The 16,507-nt window shown below is 39.3% G+C and overlaps 1 protein-coding gene across 4 annotated transcripts in view; it reads left to right on the forward strand.

Moving 5' to 3' along the window:
* pdcd10a (programmed cell death 10a) overlaps positions 1–16,507 on the forward strand; it is a 47,384-nt gene that overhangs the window by 25,352 nt on the left and 5,525 nt on the right. For all 4 annotated transcript variants that reach the window (XM_072255398.1, XM_072255400.1, XM_072255397.1 and 1 more), the window contains exons 3-5: positions 1,172–1,225; positions 6,033–6,150; positions 10,332–10,458. In XM_072255398.1, the coding sequence (XP_072111499.1) occupies positions 1,172–1,225; positions 6,033–6,150; positions 10,332–10,458 (299 nt within the window). The remainder of the gene's footprint in view (positions 1–1,171; positions 1,226–6,032; positions 6,151–10,331; positions 10,459–16,507) is intronic.

Raw genomic sequence — 16,507 nt, forward strand, 5'->3', positions numbered from 1 at the left:
CAAGTGGCCTTTTTCTGTGCTGTAATTTTCTATGACTCAAAGATCTTAATATCACTAGTTCTTTTAAGATGGTTCAAATATACGTTGCTGAAAGGGGAAATTACAAGTTGCAGGTTGCAGTGAGTGTATTTCAGAAGTATATTTAGAAACTTTGTAAGCAGCCTGCAACATGCCATGGGTCACCAGCGCCATCTTGAAATGAATAACTTTAATTACTTGGCCCATTTTCAACACTATCCAATTTCTTCAACGGATTCCCTGCTTCCAACCCTACCCGCAGAGAGGTGCGCCCCCCCCCCCCATGGCTCTTTGTATCATTCACAAGTTTAACCATAAAGCCATTAATTCCTTCATCCAGATCATTAAAGTGTAATGTGAAACATCATAGTCTCAACACTGACCTATACAGAACACTATTTGTCACCAGCAGCCAACTGGAAAAGGCCAACTTAATTCCCACTGTTAACCTATTGCCAGTCAGCCAATCTTCTATCCGTGCTGTACCTTTCCTGTAATACTGTGGTCTCCTAACTTATTCAATAGCCTCATGTGGAGCACCTTTTCAAAGGCCTTCTGAAATTCCAAGTAAACAATATCACTGACTCTCCTTTGTCTATCTTGCTCAAAGGATTCTTCCTCAATGAATCCCCTCTGGAAATGATACTGACTTCAGCCTATTTTTGTGTGCTTCCAGTACTCCAAAAAATCATCCCTTAAAATCTTACCATCCACTGAAATCAGGTTAACTGACGAGAATCAGGTTAACTGATGAGAATTTCCTGTTTTTTGCTTTCCTCTCTTGGAGTAAAGTGACATTTATGATTTATCCAGTGCTCTGGAACTATTTCTGGATCTACTGATTCTTGAAAGGCTATCTCTTTCAGAACCATGGTCTGTAGGTGACTTGCCACTTTCAAGTCACCTTTCCAAACACCTTAGAAGAGGTGATTACAGTCACTACTGCCCAAATCTTATATATTTCTGGCATGCTGCTGGTGACTTCCACAGCGAATATTTGCAGAAGATACTTTTTCAGGTTCTTTGTTCATCATTACTAGTTCTCAGAAGTGAATAGATCCATTTGCATGCACATCTAGTTCTAAGTTTGTGTTTTTGAAATGTAAAAGTTGTAATGGATTCAAACTTGACTAAGATCTTCACTTTTTTACAGCTGGAACAAGTTAATTTGTCTGCTGCACAAACTCTCAGAGCAGCTTTTATAAAGGTAAGCTTAATTATTAAAAATTAAAATGGTAATTTATATTTTAACCTGCATCTTGTCTAGCTGTTTAGCTTGTGTTCAACTTCAGAAATTTGAAGAATAGTGTGGTAGTGAAAATACTTTTGTCCAAATCTTGAGCAATACACAGTAATAGAGGAACTTAAGTCAGACAGCATCTGTAGAGGGAAATGAACAACTAACAGTTCCGGATGAGACTTCATCAGGACTGGAAAGGAAGGGAGCAGAAGCCAGATTAAGATGGGGAGGGGATGGAGTAAATGCTGGCAGTTGATAAGTGAAACCAGGTCAGGTGATCCGTGGATGGGTGGGGGGGTGGAATGAGGTAAGAAATTGAGAGATCATAGATGGAAGATCTGAAGGGCTGAAGATGGCAGAATCTGATAGGAGAGGACAGAAGACCATGGAAGGATGGAAATATGATAATCTCTTTTCAAAATAGCTCTAATATTCTTTATTCCATACTAATGATGATGATTGAATTGAGGGCAATTGTTTTTAAGTGTTGATCAGTTAGTTTGCCTATACCACAGGGCCAGATTGACATTCTATTGTCATTCATTTTGCTTCAATGGAACCCCTTGTGCCCTGTCCCATAATGATATTTTCAGTTTCTAACCTTAAATGGTCTTTTGTCTCTCCTGCAAATTATCTGATTTTGGTTTTTCTAAGCTTTGGATTGTTTTTAAGGCACAATATATTTAGTTATTCCCTGCACTATCAAAGTTCTCATTTACATTGAGAGTGGAATATCGCAATATTTTATGATTTGATTATTTAAGCACCCATGGTTAGGTCTTCAGCTGTAGGCTTCTCAAATTGTCTTGCTGCTTGTGGGGAAGTTTTCATTTTTTTTGAGGAAATCTCGGCATTGCATTCAGTAGTTTAGGAATGCCATGCTTTGTACCACATGGTACATAATATTACTAGAGTGATAACGTAATATCCTGTTAAGAAAAATAGTTAATTTCCAACTCTGTCACAATCTCTTACCTCCTAAATGAAATAGAATTTGTACATCTCATCCTACATACTAGATATGGCTATCACATTCTCTAATGACATTAAACTGTAATCAAAGGACAAAAGTGGGAAGATTCAGTTTTATATTACTGTTGACTCAAAACATTGAAAATCAAGTAGATTTAAGTGTCTGCTCAATAGGTTAGAATGTGAATTTCGCATCTTTGGATCTTGCCAAGGTTGAGTCATTTTGTTCCTCAAGCATTTGAGACTCATAATTGCTTTTATGTGAAGATAATTGAAATTAAAAAACTTGATACTCCTGTGGAACCTTGTGCTTAATTCTCTATTTGCCTATAGGAACCTAGCTCCCTTTTGGGAAAAGACTGTTCCAACCCCTTCAGAAATCTTGGATCCCTAGTGTAGACATCTTTCTTTATCATTTTTCACAGTGTCACAGATGGACAATGTTCAATAATGATTTGCATTTGTAGAGCTTGCATAAAAGGTCTGGCAGGGCTCTCCTGGGAATACTGTGTAAAAGTTTCAGCCTAAGAAATAATACACTTGTAATATAGAAGCAGGTCAATAAATTTAATTATTGGAATTCTTACTATAAGGAGAGAATAAACAGCTTAGACCCATACAGTTTTGGAAAATGTAGGTGATCAGTTTGAAATTTACCAGATTCTTACAGGCTCTGACAAAGTCGCTTTGTCTTTTAATCAGAATCTCAAACGGAGTCAGCCCTTCAGGACAGATGAGATATCTCTTCACTCAGTGTAGTGAATCTTAGAACTTACCACCTAAAGAGTGCTGTGGGTGGTTAACATCAATCATTGAGAGTACTCAGAAGTAGAGATCAATAGGTATCTAAATATAAAGAATATTTTACAGATACAGCATTGGTACAGGACAATGGTGGTGCTAATAATTTGAGATTTGTTCATTTTTGGCTACTAATAGTGTTTAAAGATCAACTATGATCTTATTGGAAAAGCAAAACCGGCTCAAGCAGGTGAATGACCAATTCTTGCTTTTGTTTATTTTCCCAACCTTTTGTGTTAAGTATCAAAGATCTATGGTTGAATTTATAGGAAACCATGGCTAGAATTCTATATACAGTTTGGTTTCCTAAACTAAATAACATTTTTTGAGATGTTGCTGGGAAGTTTACTATGTTTCCAAGCATAGAGATGCAGTTCGATGATGAGCGAGCCAGCAGTGTAGACCTGCATTCTCTGACTGACATTTCATGGCTATATTTTTTGAAAAATGGCCATGAATAGGCAGATGCTAAAAAAAAATTGTCTTTGCAGGTTAGTGCAGACTCTGCAATCAAGGTTTCAGGGTAGGGTGTCATCTATTTAAGACTAAGTTAATTTATTCACATTTGAAGACTGGTAATCTTTGGAATTCTTATATTAGCTGGCTTTTGATACTTGTGTTTATTTGAGATTCGTACATATTTGACATGATGGAATGTGTAGGCTATACAGATGTAGAAAGAAAATGGAATTTTGTAAATGTTCAGTCATGATCTTGCTCAGTGGAGTAGGCAAGTGACTAACCTGATCAACTTCTGATTCTATTTTTATGTTCTTGTGTGTGACGTCACTATAACGGAACAATAACATCACTTGGGAAATCTGAGGAAGTTTCTGACCTTCTGGAGTCTGCAAGTCGATGGTTACCACTGAAATACCAGTTGTATAAATTGCAGCATTTAAAAACTTGTTTCTAAATGTTTAACCTGGATGACAGATTCAGTTGGAACAAATACTAAAAGTTCAGGAAAAGAAGCTTTTATTTTACTGTTAGTAACCAATTCAAAATGATTGGCTTCACTTTTATATAAAATTGCAATAAAGGGGGGAGTACTAGTAAATTAGAGGAACTTTTTAATCAGAATTTCTACCCTATGCTGTCTGTCTCATTCAGGTAGCTTTAAGTTTGAAGCAAACATTTCAAGAGTAATTTTTGGAAAAAGCACCGTATAGGAAAGAATGTTGTTTCCTTGTGTACTATTGAGCCATGGGGAGGAGAAGGTTTTTATGTACATGTGAACTTGCTGTTTGTGGGGTGCACAAATCAGCCATGACAAATATTTCAGTTAATGTAAAGGATATTTTTAATGTTCTTTTATTAAAGTTTGGAATTAATTTTCTTTGCATTATACACAATTTACAACTTAATCTATACATCTGAGCTATGCATATTTTGAAAATATTTCAATTTTAACTAAAAGTTCAAACAATGGAAAATGATTAATTACTGGATATAACTTGTTCATTCTTGCACAGCCTCATCCTCGTAGATCCTGTTTCTAAAAGGCAGCTCTCCACCCATGTTTTGGGTATTGCTTCTGTACCTAAACGAATTATACATTCCTAAACATTTAAAGTATTAAAATTGGCAGTTTGTCACTTTCAGCATACCTGTTCTCCTGTGGCTTTTTATTCTATACTACTTCTCCGTTTTCTCCCACGTTTGTTTATTTTCATGTCTTTTTCCATCTTGTATTTGTAGTCTTGTAGCCTGTATTGTATGGACTTGCCTACTAACACAGATTGTGTGAATGAATATATTGAAAGGAGGCTGTAAAGGGTTATTGATGTTCAAGTTAACGGGTGAAGATCAGCAAATATGAGAGGCTGCAGCATTCAAAGAAATCTGGATGTCCTAATGCATGAGTTGTAGAAGCCATCTATGCAGATACAAAGAAATTTGCAAAGCTAACAAAATTGTTTATTGCAAGAAGAATTGAATGCAAAAGTAGGGTGATTATGATTCAGTTATATAGGGTATTAGTGAGACCACACATGGAGAACTGCTTACAGAATTTAAACAAGAATGTAAGTGCTTCAACTGTGATTTTTGAAACCAATCCTTATGAATGTAAATTATCTTCAGGAATTAGTTTCATGTCTTTCAGTGGTGTGACACTGTTAAGTTGATAAAGGACTAATGTTTTATTATTATCTAACACGTTTGTAATGTTTTTAAAGAAAAGTGTATGTTTAAAATAAATAGTGGTTTGGATAGCATTAGACAAAGGTTGGATAGTATTTTCTCATTTTGCAAATTATTCATTTGCACATGAAAGCTTTGAGGCAGAATAAGAGCACAGTGGGTTTCAGAAATGATAGGTGTTCATGTAATTGTTCAATGTCTGTGTTTTGCTATGTTTCTGATATCTCTGTATAAAGAATTTGGTATGTTGCAAAAAGAGCCTTTTCAGTTCTTTAGGTAACATATCTGCTGAAGTATAGTTTTAAATGCATTTCTGTATTAATTGTCTTGAATTATGTGGAATAATTGTTCTTTCTAATCTACCTGATGTTTTTTAAATCTTTGCTTGAGCTACAATTTTGCTTCTATAATGTAATCCAAACTGCATGATTAGTTTGCAAAAACAAAATATTTAAAGAAGTTGAGACCTTTTTGCTCTTTTCACAAACTAGTTTGGGATCCCTTCTGTAAGGAAAGGTGTGCTGCTATTGGAGAGGGTCCAGAGGAGGTCCAAGAGAATGATTCCAGGAATGAAAAGGTTAACATATGAGCATTTGATCCCAAGTGATAGGCAAATGACCGACTAGATTATGTAGGATGGAAGTGTACAATATACTTCATAAGGAAAACCTGCATTTAAAAAAAACTTGTACAGAACTGCTATAAAGCTTATTTGATATTTTTTAAATATTTGATAACTTTTTTTCTTGTGCAATTGAAGTATTTTTAGCCTTTCATCTTTCAGGAATGGTTAAACATGAATTTTGTAGTTATGTTCAGGAAACGCTCTTTCAATACATGAATTCTTCTAACTTAGGCTGAAAAAGAAAATCCTGGTCTCACTCAAGACATCATAACTAAGATTCTGGAAAAAAATTGTGTGGAAGTTAATTTCACTGAATCATTGCTGCGGATGGCTAGTGACGATGTTGAAGGTATGACACAAAACAGACACCCAACATCAAAATTATTTTTAAAATTTGAGCTATGATTAAATGATGGCAATATAATTTCATATCTACAGCAGTAAAAGAAGTAACTGATTAAATGAGACTATAAAACTGAAAAGGTGCTTTGCTAATGTCCTGAAATAGTGGTCTTATAAAAAATAAAAAAATTAAAAATACTTGGGTCATGTATGATCTGTGGAGAAGAAATAGAAAATATTTTGGGTCAGGTCTTTCGTCAGGACTTTAAGTTGAACCTTTCCTGATGAAAAGTAGTTGACCTGAAATGTTAAATCTATTCCGCTCTGCAGTTTGCTGTGAATCTCTTTTTTAAAAAAAAAAAAAAAAAAAAAAAAAAATTAAATTTATTTAAGATTTTTGTATTTGCTACGTTTTGGTTTTAGGGATGCTTGCAATTTTTCACTTTATATACAAAATTAATTATACGAATGAGTAAGCAAATATCTGGTTAATGGACATGTACAAGAATGCTGGTATAAGAAGTTTGAAAAGTAATGTATAGAGTTAAACTTAGCATTGCAGTCATTAGCCATTGTTCTTTTTTTATGGCTTTAAATTGAATCTTTGGAAATAGCCTTGCGTATGCGGTCTGAATTTTCACGAGGTACCTCAGTGAACTATCTGCAGATGTAACTGAAATATTCTGGTACAAAACATAAGTTATAAAAGGTGTACCTCTGTTCCCATTTATGAAATGGAGGTGTTCCTGGAAAAATCTTAAGTGAAAATTTGTAAATTGTAAAGCCTAGAACAAGTAAACAAGATATTCTGTAAATGTTGGAAATCCAGAGCAACCCACATAAAATACTGGAAGAATTCAGCAGGTCAGGCAGCATCCAAGGAAAGGAATAACAAGCCAGTGCTTTGGGCCAAGACCCTTTATCAGGAATGCAAAGGAAGGAGAAAGAAGCCAAAATAAGATGGTGGTGGGAGGGAAGGAGTACAAGTTAGAAGGTGATGGGTGAAAACAGCTGAGGAGGATGTTTAATATGTGGGGAAGGCGTATTAAGGGAGAAGCTGGGAGATGATAGGTGGAAGAGGTAAAGGCTGAGGAAGAAGGAATCTGATCAGGCAGAACAGTGGACCATGGGAGAAAGGGGAGAATGGGGGGCAGTAGAGCAAGTTGATAGGCAGGTAAGAAGTGAAGCTGTAAGAGGGAAGCTAGAATGGGCAAAGAATAAAATCGAGTAGGGGAGGGGGAGAAATTACTGTAAGTTGGACAGAACTACGTTCATGCCAATAGGTTGGAGGCTACCCAGATGGAATATGAGGTGTTGCTTCTCTAACCTGAGAATGGCCTCTTTGTGTCAGTAGAGGTGGCCATGGGCATGTTGGAATGGGAATGGTCAAGGGAATTAAAATGGTTAACCACCAGGAAATCCTGCTTGTCACTGACGTTGAGCCCACACTGGGAGCATCAGATACAGTAGACAACCCCAACAGACTCAAGTGACGTGATGCCTCAGCTGGAAGGACTGTTTAGGGCCCTGAATAGAAATGAAGGACAAAGTGAAAGTGCAGGTATAGCACTTCTGCTGGCATGGATGAGTGCCTGGAGGGGAGAAATGAACGGACAAGGGAGTCACAGAGAGAACAGTTGCCAAAGGAAGAGGTGAGTGGGGGGAGGGGAGGATGTGTTTAGTAGCTGGATCTATTTGAAGAGAAAGATGTGCTACATGTGGAGGCTCATGGGGTGGTAGGAAAGGACAAGAGGAACTCTCCCTCTTAAAACAGTGGAAGATTGGGTGAGTGCAGATGTCCTGGAAATGAGATGCTGGTGTGGGTGGCATCAGGGGTTGAAGAAAGACAACATCTCTGATGTTCTGGAGAGGAAAGCCTCATTTTGGGAACAGATGTGGCATGATGGAGGAACTGAGAAAAGGGAATGGCATTTTTGCAATTGACATGGTGGGAAGATAGCTCAAGAAAGCTGTGAGACCCAGTAGTTTATGAAAGCTATCAGTAAGCAGCCTGATCTCCAAAAATGAAAATAGAGATTGAGCAAGGGGTGGGAGGAGGAGAGGTGTCAGAAATGGACCAAGGGAATTTAAGTGCAGGTTGGAATTTGGAGGCAAAATTGACTAAATTGAGGTCAGCATGGGTGCAGGAAGCAGCACCAATGCAGTCATCACTGTAGCACAGAAGGAGTTGGAGAGTGCTAAGTAAAGCCATGTAACATGTAGGCAACAAAAAGGCAGGCAGAGCTAGGACCTATGCAGGTGCCTTGGGTTTGGAGAAAGTGGAAGGAGCCAAAAATTGAGTGTGAGGAAGGCCATAAGCATGTGCATAATTAGACTATTGGGCTCAAGAGTCTGCTCCACCATTCCAGCATGGCTGATTTATTATTCCTCAATCCCATTCCCTGTAACCTTTGATGCTCTAACTAATCGAGACCCTATTAACCTGTGCTTTAAATATATTCAGTGACTTGGCCTCCACAACTGCCTGTGCCAATGAATTCCACAGATTCACTACTCTCTGACTAAAAAAATTCTTCCTCATCTGTATTCTAAATGGATGCCCTTTGTTTCTGAGGCTGTGCCCTCTGGTCCTAGACCTCAAATCATCCTTCAAAACTCCAACAAGTACAGGCCCAGAGCCATGAAACAGTTCTCATATTTTAACCCTTTCATTCCTGAAATCATTCTCGTAAAACTCCTTTGGACCCTTTCCAATGCCAGCATATCTTTTCTTGGATAAGGGGCCTCAGTGTGGCCTGACCAATGCCTTATAAAGCCTTAACATCACATCCTTGCTCTTGTGTTCTAGTCCTCTCAAAATGAATGCTAACATTGCATTTGCATTCCTCACCAAAAACTTAAATTGCAAGTTAACCTTTGGGGAATCCTGCACAAGAACTCGCAAGTCTGTTTGCACCTCTGATTTTTGAATTTTCTCTGTTTAGAAATAGTCTTCAGTATGCCTTTATTCCTTCTACCAAAGTGCATGACCATACACTTCCCTACACTATATTTGATCTGCCACTTCTTGGCCCATTTTCCCAATCTAAGTTCTTCTGCATACTCACTGCTTCCTCAACACTTTCTGCCCCTCCAACTACCTTTGTATCATCTGCAGACTTGGCCACAAGACCATCAATTTGCAGAGCAGAATCGATGGACTGAATGGCCTACTTCTGCTCCTGTATCTCAGTCTAATTCCATCATCCAAATCATTGACATATAATGTAAAAAGAAATGGTCCCAAGATTGACCTCTGTGGAACACCACTAGTCACTGGAAGTCAATTAAAAAAAGACTTACCTTTATTTCCATTCTTTGTTTCCTGTCAGTCAGCCAATCTTCTATCCATGCAAATATCGTTAATGTAATACCATGGGATGTTACCTTGTTAAGCAGCCTTATGTGTGACACCTTGTCAAAGGTCTTCTAAAAAATCTGAATAAACAACATTCACTGACTCTCCTTTGTCCATCTTGCATGTTGTTTCCTCAAAGAATTCCAAAAAATTGGTCAGGTAAGACTTCCCCTTCAGGAAACTGTGCTGGCTTTGGCCTACTATCATGTGCCTCCAAGTGCCTCAAAATCTCATAGTTAATAATGGATTCCAGCATCTTTCCAGCCACTGAAGCCCTGAGTAACTGGCCTTAATATCCTTTCTTCTGCCTCCCTCCTTTCTTAAAGAGTGGAGTGACATTTGCAATTTTCTAGTCCTCTGGAACCATTCCAGAATCTAGTGATTCTTGAACAATCATTACTAATGCCTCCACAGTATCTTCTGCACCTTCTCCTTGGTAATAGCAACTACACTCACTCTCCCCCCCCCCCCCCCCGCAACACACTCGAATTTCTGGCACACTACTTGCGCCTCCCAAAGTGAAAATTGACACAAAATGCTTTAAGCAACACACATCAAAGTTGCTGGTGAACGCAGCAGGCCAGGCAGCATCTCTAGGAGGAGGTACAGTCGACGTTTCAGGCCGAGACCCTTCGTCAGGACTAACTGCATCTTCAGAGTGCGGTGAATCAGCAGAAGCCTGTATCATGAAAATTCTAATCATATTATTCCTCATATTGCACAAAAGGTGGTTCATTTGTAAATCCTTGAGAGAAATGCACCAATTTAAATGTATCTAAATGATTTCTGCTACTACTTTCTTTCTCATGCATACAGTTTTCTATTCATAGAATATATGATCGACAGGCAAGAACCAGAATTTCGGGAACTTAATGACAAAGCACGAGCACTGAAAAATATCCTCAGCAAAATTCCTGATGAGATCAATGATAGGGTCCGATTTCTTCAGACAATCAAGTAGGTATTGTGAATCTCGGGTCAGTCAGGCTGACCTAAAATTTCATTGTGTAACTAACTTCATTTTCTTCTCCACCCTTTCTAATCCTGTAAGTGCATCATTCTTTTCATTTGCTCTTGTACTCAAAATTACATTTCTGCAACTGCCAAATTGCAGAGCCACACCTGTACTTCACATGGCCTAACACCATTAAAACCATTGTTGTCATGCTGAATGATCCCCCTGAATAGTATTCATTGCTCTCTCCAGATTCTAAGGAATAGAAACTTTTGCACAGGTACGCCATGTAACAAAGTTAGCCTTTTTCTGCTAGTATGGCTGAACTGAATGTAACGATAGCATTCTCCTATTCCCATCTTTCAAATGGCTCATTGTTCCAGGGGTTGTTAACCCCAGGCTGTTTCCTTCCTCAAGAAGTTTGTCTTATAATCCTTCTTTGAATGTGCATATTTCTAATAATGTCCACAGGGGTCAGTTATTTAGCTTGTCTATCATTGGACAGCTGACTGCGCCTCTCCTGCCTTGCTTGCTTCTGCTGCAGTCATTTGGCCTGAGCTCTCATTTTTAATTTTCTGTCCTATCTCCCCTCATGCCTTCTCTGAGTCTATCTTGCCCATAAGATCATCTCAACCCTATTCACACTCACTCTGCATGCCATTGTTCCTTTCTGCTTCCCAAAACAGCTGATAGTTTTCGATGCTTGGGCAGAGTACCTTCTCAAGATGTCATGATCTTCAGGAAAAAATAGAATCTCTAATCCCTTACCTACTCGATTTTCTAATCCCGTCATCCCATCCTTGCTAATCATCACCCCATCTCTGACCTTCCTTTCCTCTTGTCCTTGTGCATACTGTCCAAATTCATGCCCATGTTTTCCATGTTTGAAATATTCCAGCTACGTTTCTGCTGTTACAACACACTAAGATAGCTCAAACCAATGTCAATATTGATGTATCACCTCATCCATCCTAACTGATCTGCATGGTTAGTCACTCTTATCCTTAGTGCTCTTGGTCTGAATTCAGATATAGATAACCACTTTGTTTAGGTTATCTGTAACTGAAATCATCATACTTTGTTAATGAATTGTTACATGTTTTCTCTGTAAATTATTCATAATTTTGCTTATTATTTAAAATTATGCTAGATACCATTCACCCACTGCATATGTAGTTTCTGACCTATATTGGTTTGCAATTAAGTAACACATCAGTCTTAACACTCTTGCCTTGATCTTCACATTTCTGCATAGATAATATTAGGACGAATTAGACCCCCGGGGCCTGACGGAATATTCCCCAGGCTGCTCCACGAGGCGAGTAAAGAGATTGCTGAGCCTCTGGCTAGGATCTTTATGTCCTCATTGTCCATGGGAATGGTACCGGAGGATTGCAGGGAGGCGAATGTTGTTCCCTTGTTCAAAAAAGGTAGTAGGGATAGCCCGGGTAATTATAGACCAGTGAGCCTTACGTCTGTGGTGGGAAAGCTGTTGGAAAAGATTCTTTGAGATAGGATCTGTGGGCATTTAGAGAATCATGGTCTGATCAGGGACAGTCAGCATGACTTTGTGAAGGGCAGATCGTGTCTAACAAGCCTGATAGAATTCTTTGAGGTGGTGACCAGGCATATAGATGAGGGTAGTGCAGTGGATGTGATCTATATGGATTTTAGTAAGGCATTTGACAAGGTTCCACATGGTAGGCTTGTTCAGAAAGTCAGAAGGCATGGGATCCAGGGAAGTTTGGCCAGGTGGATTCAAAATTGGCTTGCCTGCAGAAAGCAGAGGGTCGTGGTGGAGGGAGTACATTCAGATTGGAGGGTTGTGACTAGTGGTGTCCCACAAGGATCTGTTCTGGGACCTCTACTTTTTGTGATTTTTATTAATGGCCTGGATGTGGGCATAGAAGGGTGGGTTGGCAAGTTTGCAGACGACACAAAGGTTGGTGGTGGTGTGGATAGTGTAGAGAATTGTGGAAGATTGCAGAGAGACATTGATAGGATGCAAAAGTGGGCTGAGAAGTGGCAGATGGAGTTCAACCCGGAGAAATATGAGGTGGTACACTTTGGAAGGACAAACTCCAAGGCAGAGTACAAAGTAAATGGCAGCATACTTGGTAGCGTGGAGGAGCAGAGGAATCTCGGGGTATATGTGCACAGATCCCTGAAAGTTGCCTCACAGGTAGATAGGGTAGTTAAGAAAGCTTATGGGGTGTTAGCTTTCATAAGTCGAGGGATAGATTTTAAGAGTCACGAGGTAATGATGCAGCTCTATAAAACCCTGGTTAGGTCACACTTGGAGTACTGTGTCCGTTTCTGGTCGCCTCACTATGGGAAGGATGTGGAAGCATTGGAAAGGGTACAGAGGAGATTTACCAGGATGCTGCCTGGTTTAGAGAGTATGCATTATGATCAGAGATTAAGGGAGCTTTACTCTTTGGAGAGAAGGAGGATGAGAGGAGACATAATAGGGCTGTACAAGATATTAAGAGGAATAGATAGTGGACAGCCAGTGCCTCTTCCCTGGGGCACCACTGTTCAATACAGGAGGACATGGCTTTAAGGTAAGGGATGGGAAGTTCAAGGGGGATATTAGAAGGTTTTTTTACTCAGTGGTTGGTGCGTGGAATGCACTGCCTGAGTCAGTGGTGGAGGCATCTACACTAGTGAAATTTTAAGAGACTACTAGACAGGTATGTGGAGGAATTTAAGGTGGGGGGGTTATATGGGAGGCAGGGTTTAAGGGTCGGCACAACATTGTGGGCCAAAGGGCCTGTAATGTGCTGTACTATTCTGAGTTCTATGACTCCTTATTTCTTCCAGCTCCACATTACCCAAAATATCGGCATCCATTTCCTGGCCTCCTGAGAGCCTAATCTTAGTCTAATAATGGAAGTTGTCCTTTTATTTCCAGAGGGTGTGCCATGGAATTTCTTTCCTAAACTGCTCTACTTTTAAAATTCTTTCCTAACTCAAAATATCTCTTTTGTGTAACATTAAAGTCGGCCCTATATTTCTTTCTGACTCCACGTAAAACTTTTAATGTGTCTGTGAACTGCCACCAAATAGTTTGCCCCCAAATTGGAGATGTATTATTTAGATTTTAGGTACAGATCCACTGCGATACTTGCTGGACTTAAGTTACAGAGACTTGTATATATGACCTTTCTTTTGAGCTCTTCTCACAAGTGAAGATCTCCATTTTAACCATATAGCAGCAGGCCATCTCGCCCCTTCTAGTCCATGTGGATTTACTGGCTCAAATCAACTATTTTCATATTTTAAAAATCTCTGGGAATCCTTTGACCTTCAAAGTTTCCATTTTAAACCTTTCCTGATGTTTCTCTGTTCTAGCCTAATTTCTGTTTCTGTGAATCTGTATTCCTAATCCTTTTACACTACGCTTAGCTTTTTTAAATGGGTATGCAGTATTTCTGTTTTGATCAAATCTTAAAATTTATTTTAATAATGACACTTCAAATGTGTGTATTTTTGTAGCTTTCATCAAATTGTCCCCGTCCCCACCCCATTGTAAAATTGAATGTCCTTTCAAGTGGTGCACCTTGTTCCCAGTACAGATTTCTGTGGAAAAACTCCCTTCTTAACTCAGCTGAACCCCTCTCTTTCCTTAGTATCACGTTCAAAGAAAACAGGTTATTTGAGTTGTTGAATGTTTAGTTTGTTGAGGTGCAATTGTAAAATGGATAGATGTGCAAGCACTGATTTTTCTTATCCTCCTTTGATTATGATTGTTCTAACCCAAATGAATACACTAATCTTTGTAAGGCTGCTGTGTCTGGCAGTAAATAACTTGCAATAGTTTCTATTCAGTGTTTGTTTTATGTTAAAACATTTTAAAAGCTATTGAGGATCAAATGTTGATTAATCTGAAGTTGTAGACATTTTGTGATACCAGTCATTCAAATGATGTTGGCAATACGGTGAGTTTTGTGTGGGCAGCTCACAAAACTTGTAGGTGCACTTTTTATGAAGCACTATCACTGCAACCTGCAGCTGGTGATTTCCCTTTAAGTAGTGTACTTTTTTGAATGTCTAAACGAATTAGCTAATTTACGAACTGAATGACTCACTAGACTTGACTCTCAATATGCAGGCATGGCACCTTTAAGCAGATGAAGGTTCATTGCCATGGCCAGAAGAGAGGTTGGTAGGGGGACTCAAAGCCAGACTAAAACATCTGTATAAAATTCTCTTGTTAGCAAATGTACGGTCAATGGAGAACAAGATAGAGAACCTAAGGGCAAGATTGCTGTATCGAAGGGAAATGAGGGTTTACTGCATTCTGTTTAACAGGCATAGCTCACCTCAGACACACTGAATATGGTAGTCAGATCTGAGAGCCAATTTGAAGAGAGCAAGAAGTGGGGGTCTGTTTTATTATAAACTCTTTGTGGTGGTCCTATGAAGCAGTATTGTCACACTCCTGTTCTCCTGACCTGGAAATCCATTGTTTAAGTCCCATCCATTCTACTTACCAAGAGAATTCTCCTCCTTGAGAATTTGCCTACCACCAAAGGCAGCTGTTAAGCAAACACTCAATATATTGTGTGCTGTGATCAGCAAAAGGAAACTGCCTACCCCATGACTTTCAAATCTTTGCTGGGGATTTCAATCAGTTCTGCTTGAAGAAATATCTGCCCAATTATCATCAACCTATCAGCTGTATCAATAGCAACCCGACACACTCAACCACTGTCACCCTATGATTAGGAATGCCGACCATTACATAGCTAGATCACATTTTGGTCTAGAAAGAAAAATAAAAAATAATAAATAAGCAATAAATTTCAAAAACATGAGAAAGAATCCTTGAAAGTGAGTCCGTAGGTCATGGGGAACAGTTCAGTAATGGGGCAAGTGAATTTGAGGGGTAATAACTGTTTATGAACCTGGTGGTGTGGGTCCTGAGGCTCCTGTACCACCTTCCTAATGGCAGCAACAAGGAGAGAGCATGGCCCGTATAGTAAATGTGGTCACGGGAGGCAGAGCAACGGTTACAGAATTGCTTCAGATCAGTGCACTAGGCCATGTTCAAGGACTCATCAGAGGATCTGAACGAATGCGCCATAGTTGTCACAGAAATCAGTCGTGGATGAATATGTCCTAACAAAATCATTCAGAGTCTTCCCCAGCCAGAAGTTCTGGATGAACCAAGAGACCCACAATCCATCTGAGGGCTAAATCAGTGACATTCAGGTCTGGTGACCAAGTAAGATACCAGAAGTCTAGGTATGACCTCTGGAAAACCATCTCATGTGCAAAATAGCCAATTCCAGATCAAACTTGAATCACAGGAAGATGCTTGACAGTTGTAGCAGGGCTTGAATGTTATCACCTCCTACAAAGTGAAACTAAATGACATATGACGACAAGTTTCACTCCCCGGTGAGCTCAATGCCTTTTATGCTCACTTTGACCAACTAGATATGGAGGCATTTGTAAGATCGCCCACAGCCCCCTAAGACCCTGTAATTTCAATCTCTGAAGCCAATGTGAGAACATCCTTCAACATAGTGAATCCACAGACAGCATCTGAGCCAGACAATGTACTTGGCTGGGTTCTGAAGACCTGTGCTAATCGACTGGTTGGAGTATTCACTGATGTCTTTTAACCTTTTGCTTTAGCAGTCTGAGCTATCCATCTGCTTCAAGCAGACTTCAGTTATACTGGTAACCGGTGCAAGAAGGCTTCATTTATATCAGTAACCTGCCTCAGTGACTATTGTCCAGTAGCACTTGCATCCATTGTGATGAAGTCCTTTGAGAGGTTGGTGATGCTTGAGGTGCGACACGGATCTGCTTCTGTTTGCCAACCGTCACAACAGGTCAACAGCAGATGCCATGTCATGGGCTCTTCCCTCAAACCTGGATCATCTGGACTTCAGGTTTCTCATGTCTAAAACAAAAGACACATTTACCTGATTGACCTGATTTATTTTTTCACCAGACATCACTCTTTTCACAATGAGTTATTTGTATATTTAAACTTGTGCCTAACCTTTAGAAATGATAATTTTATGGTGCATCTTA

This window comes from Mobula birostris, chromosome 4 (assembly GCF_030028105.1).
Source record: "Mobula birostris isolate sMobBir1 chromosome 4, sMobBir1.hap1, whole genome shotgun sequence".
NCBI lineage: Eukaryota > Metazoa > Chordata > Chondrichthyes > Myliobatiformes > Myliobatidae > Mobula > Mobula birostris.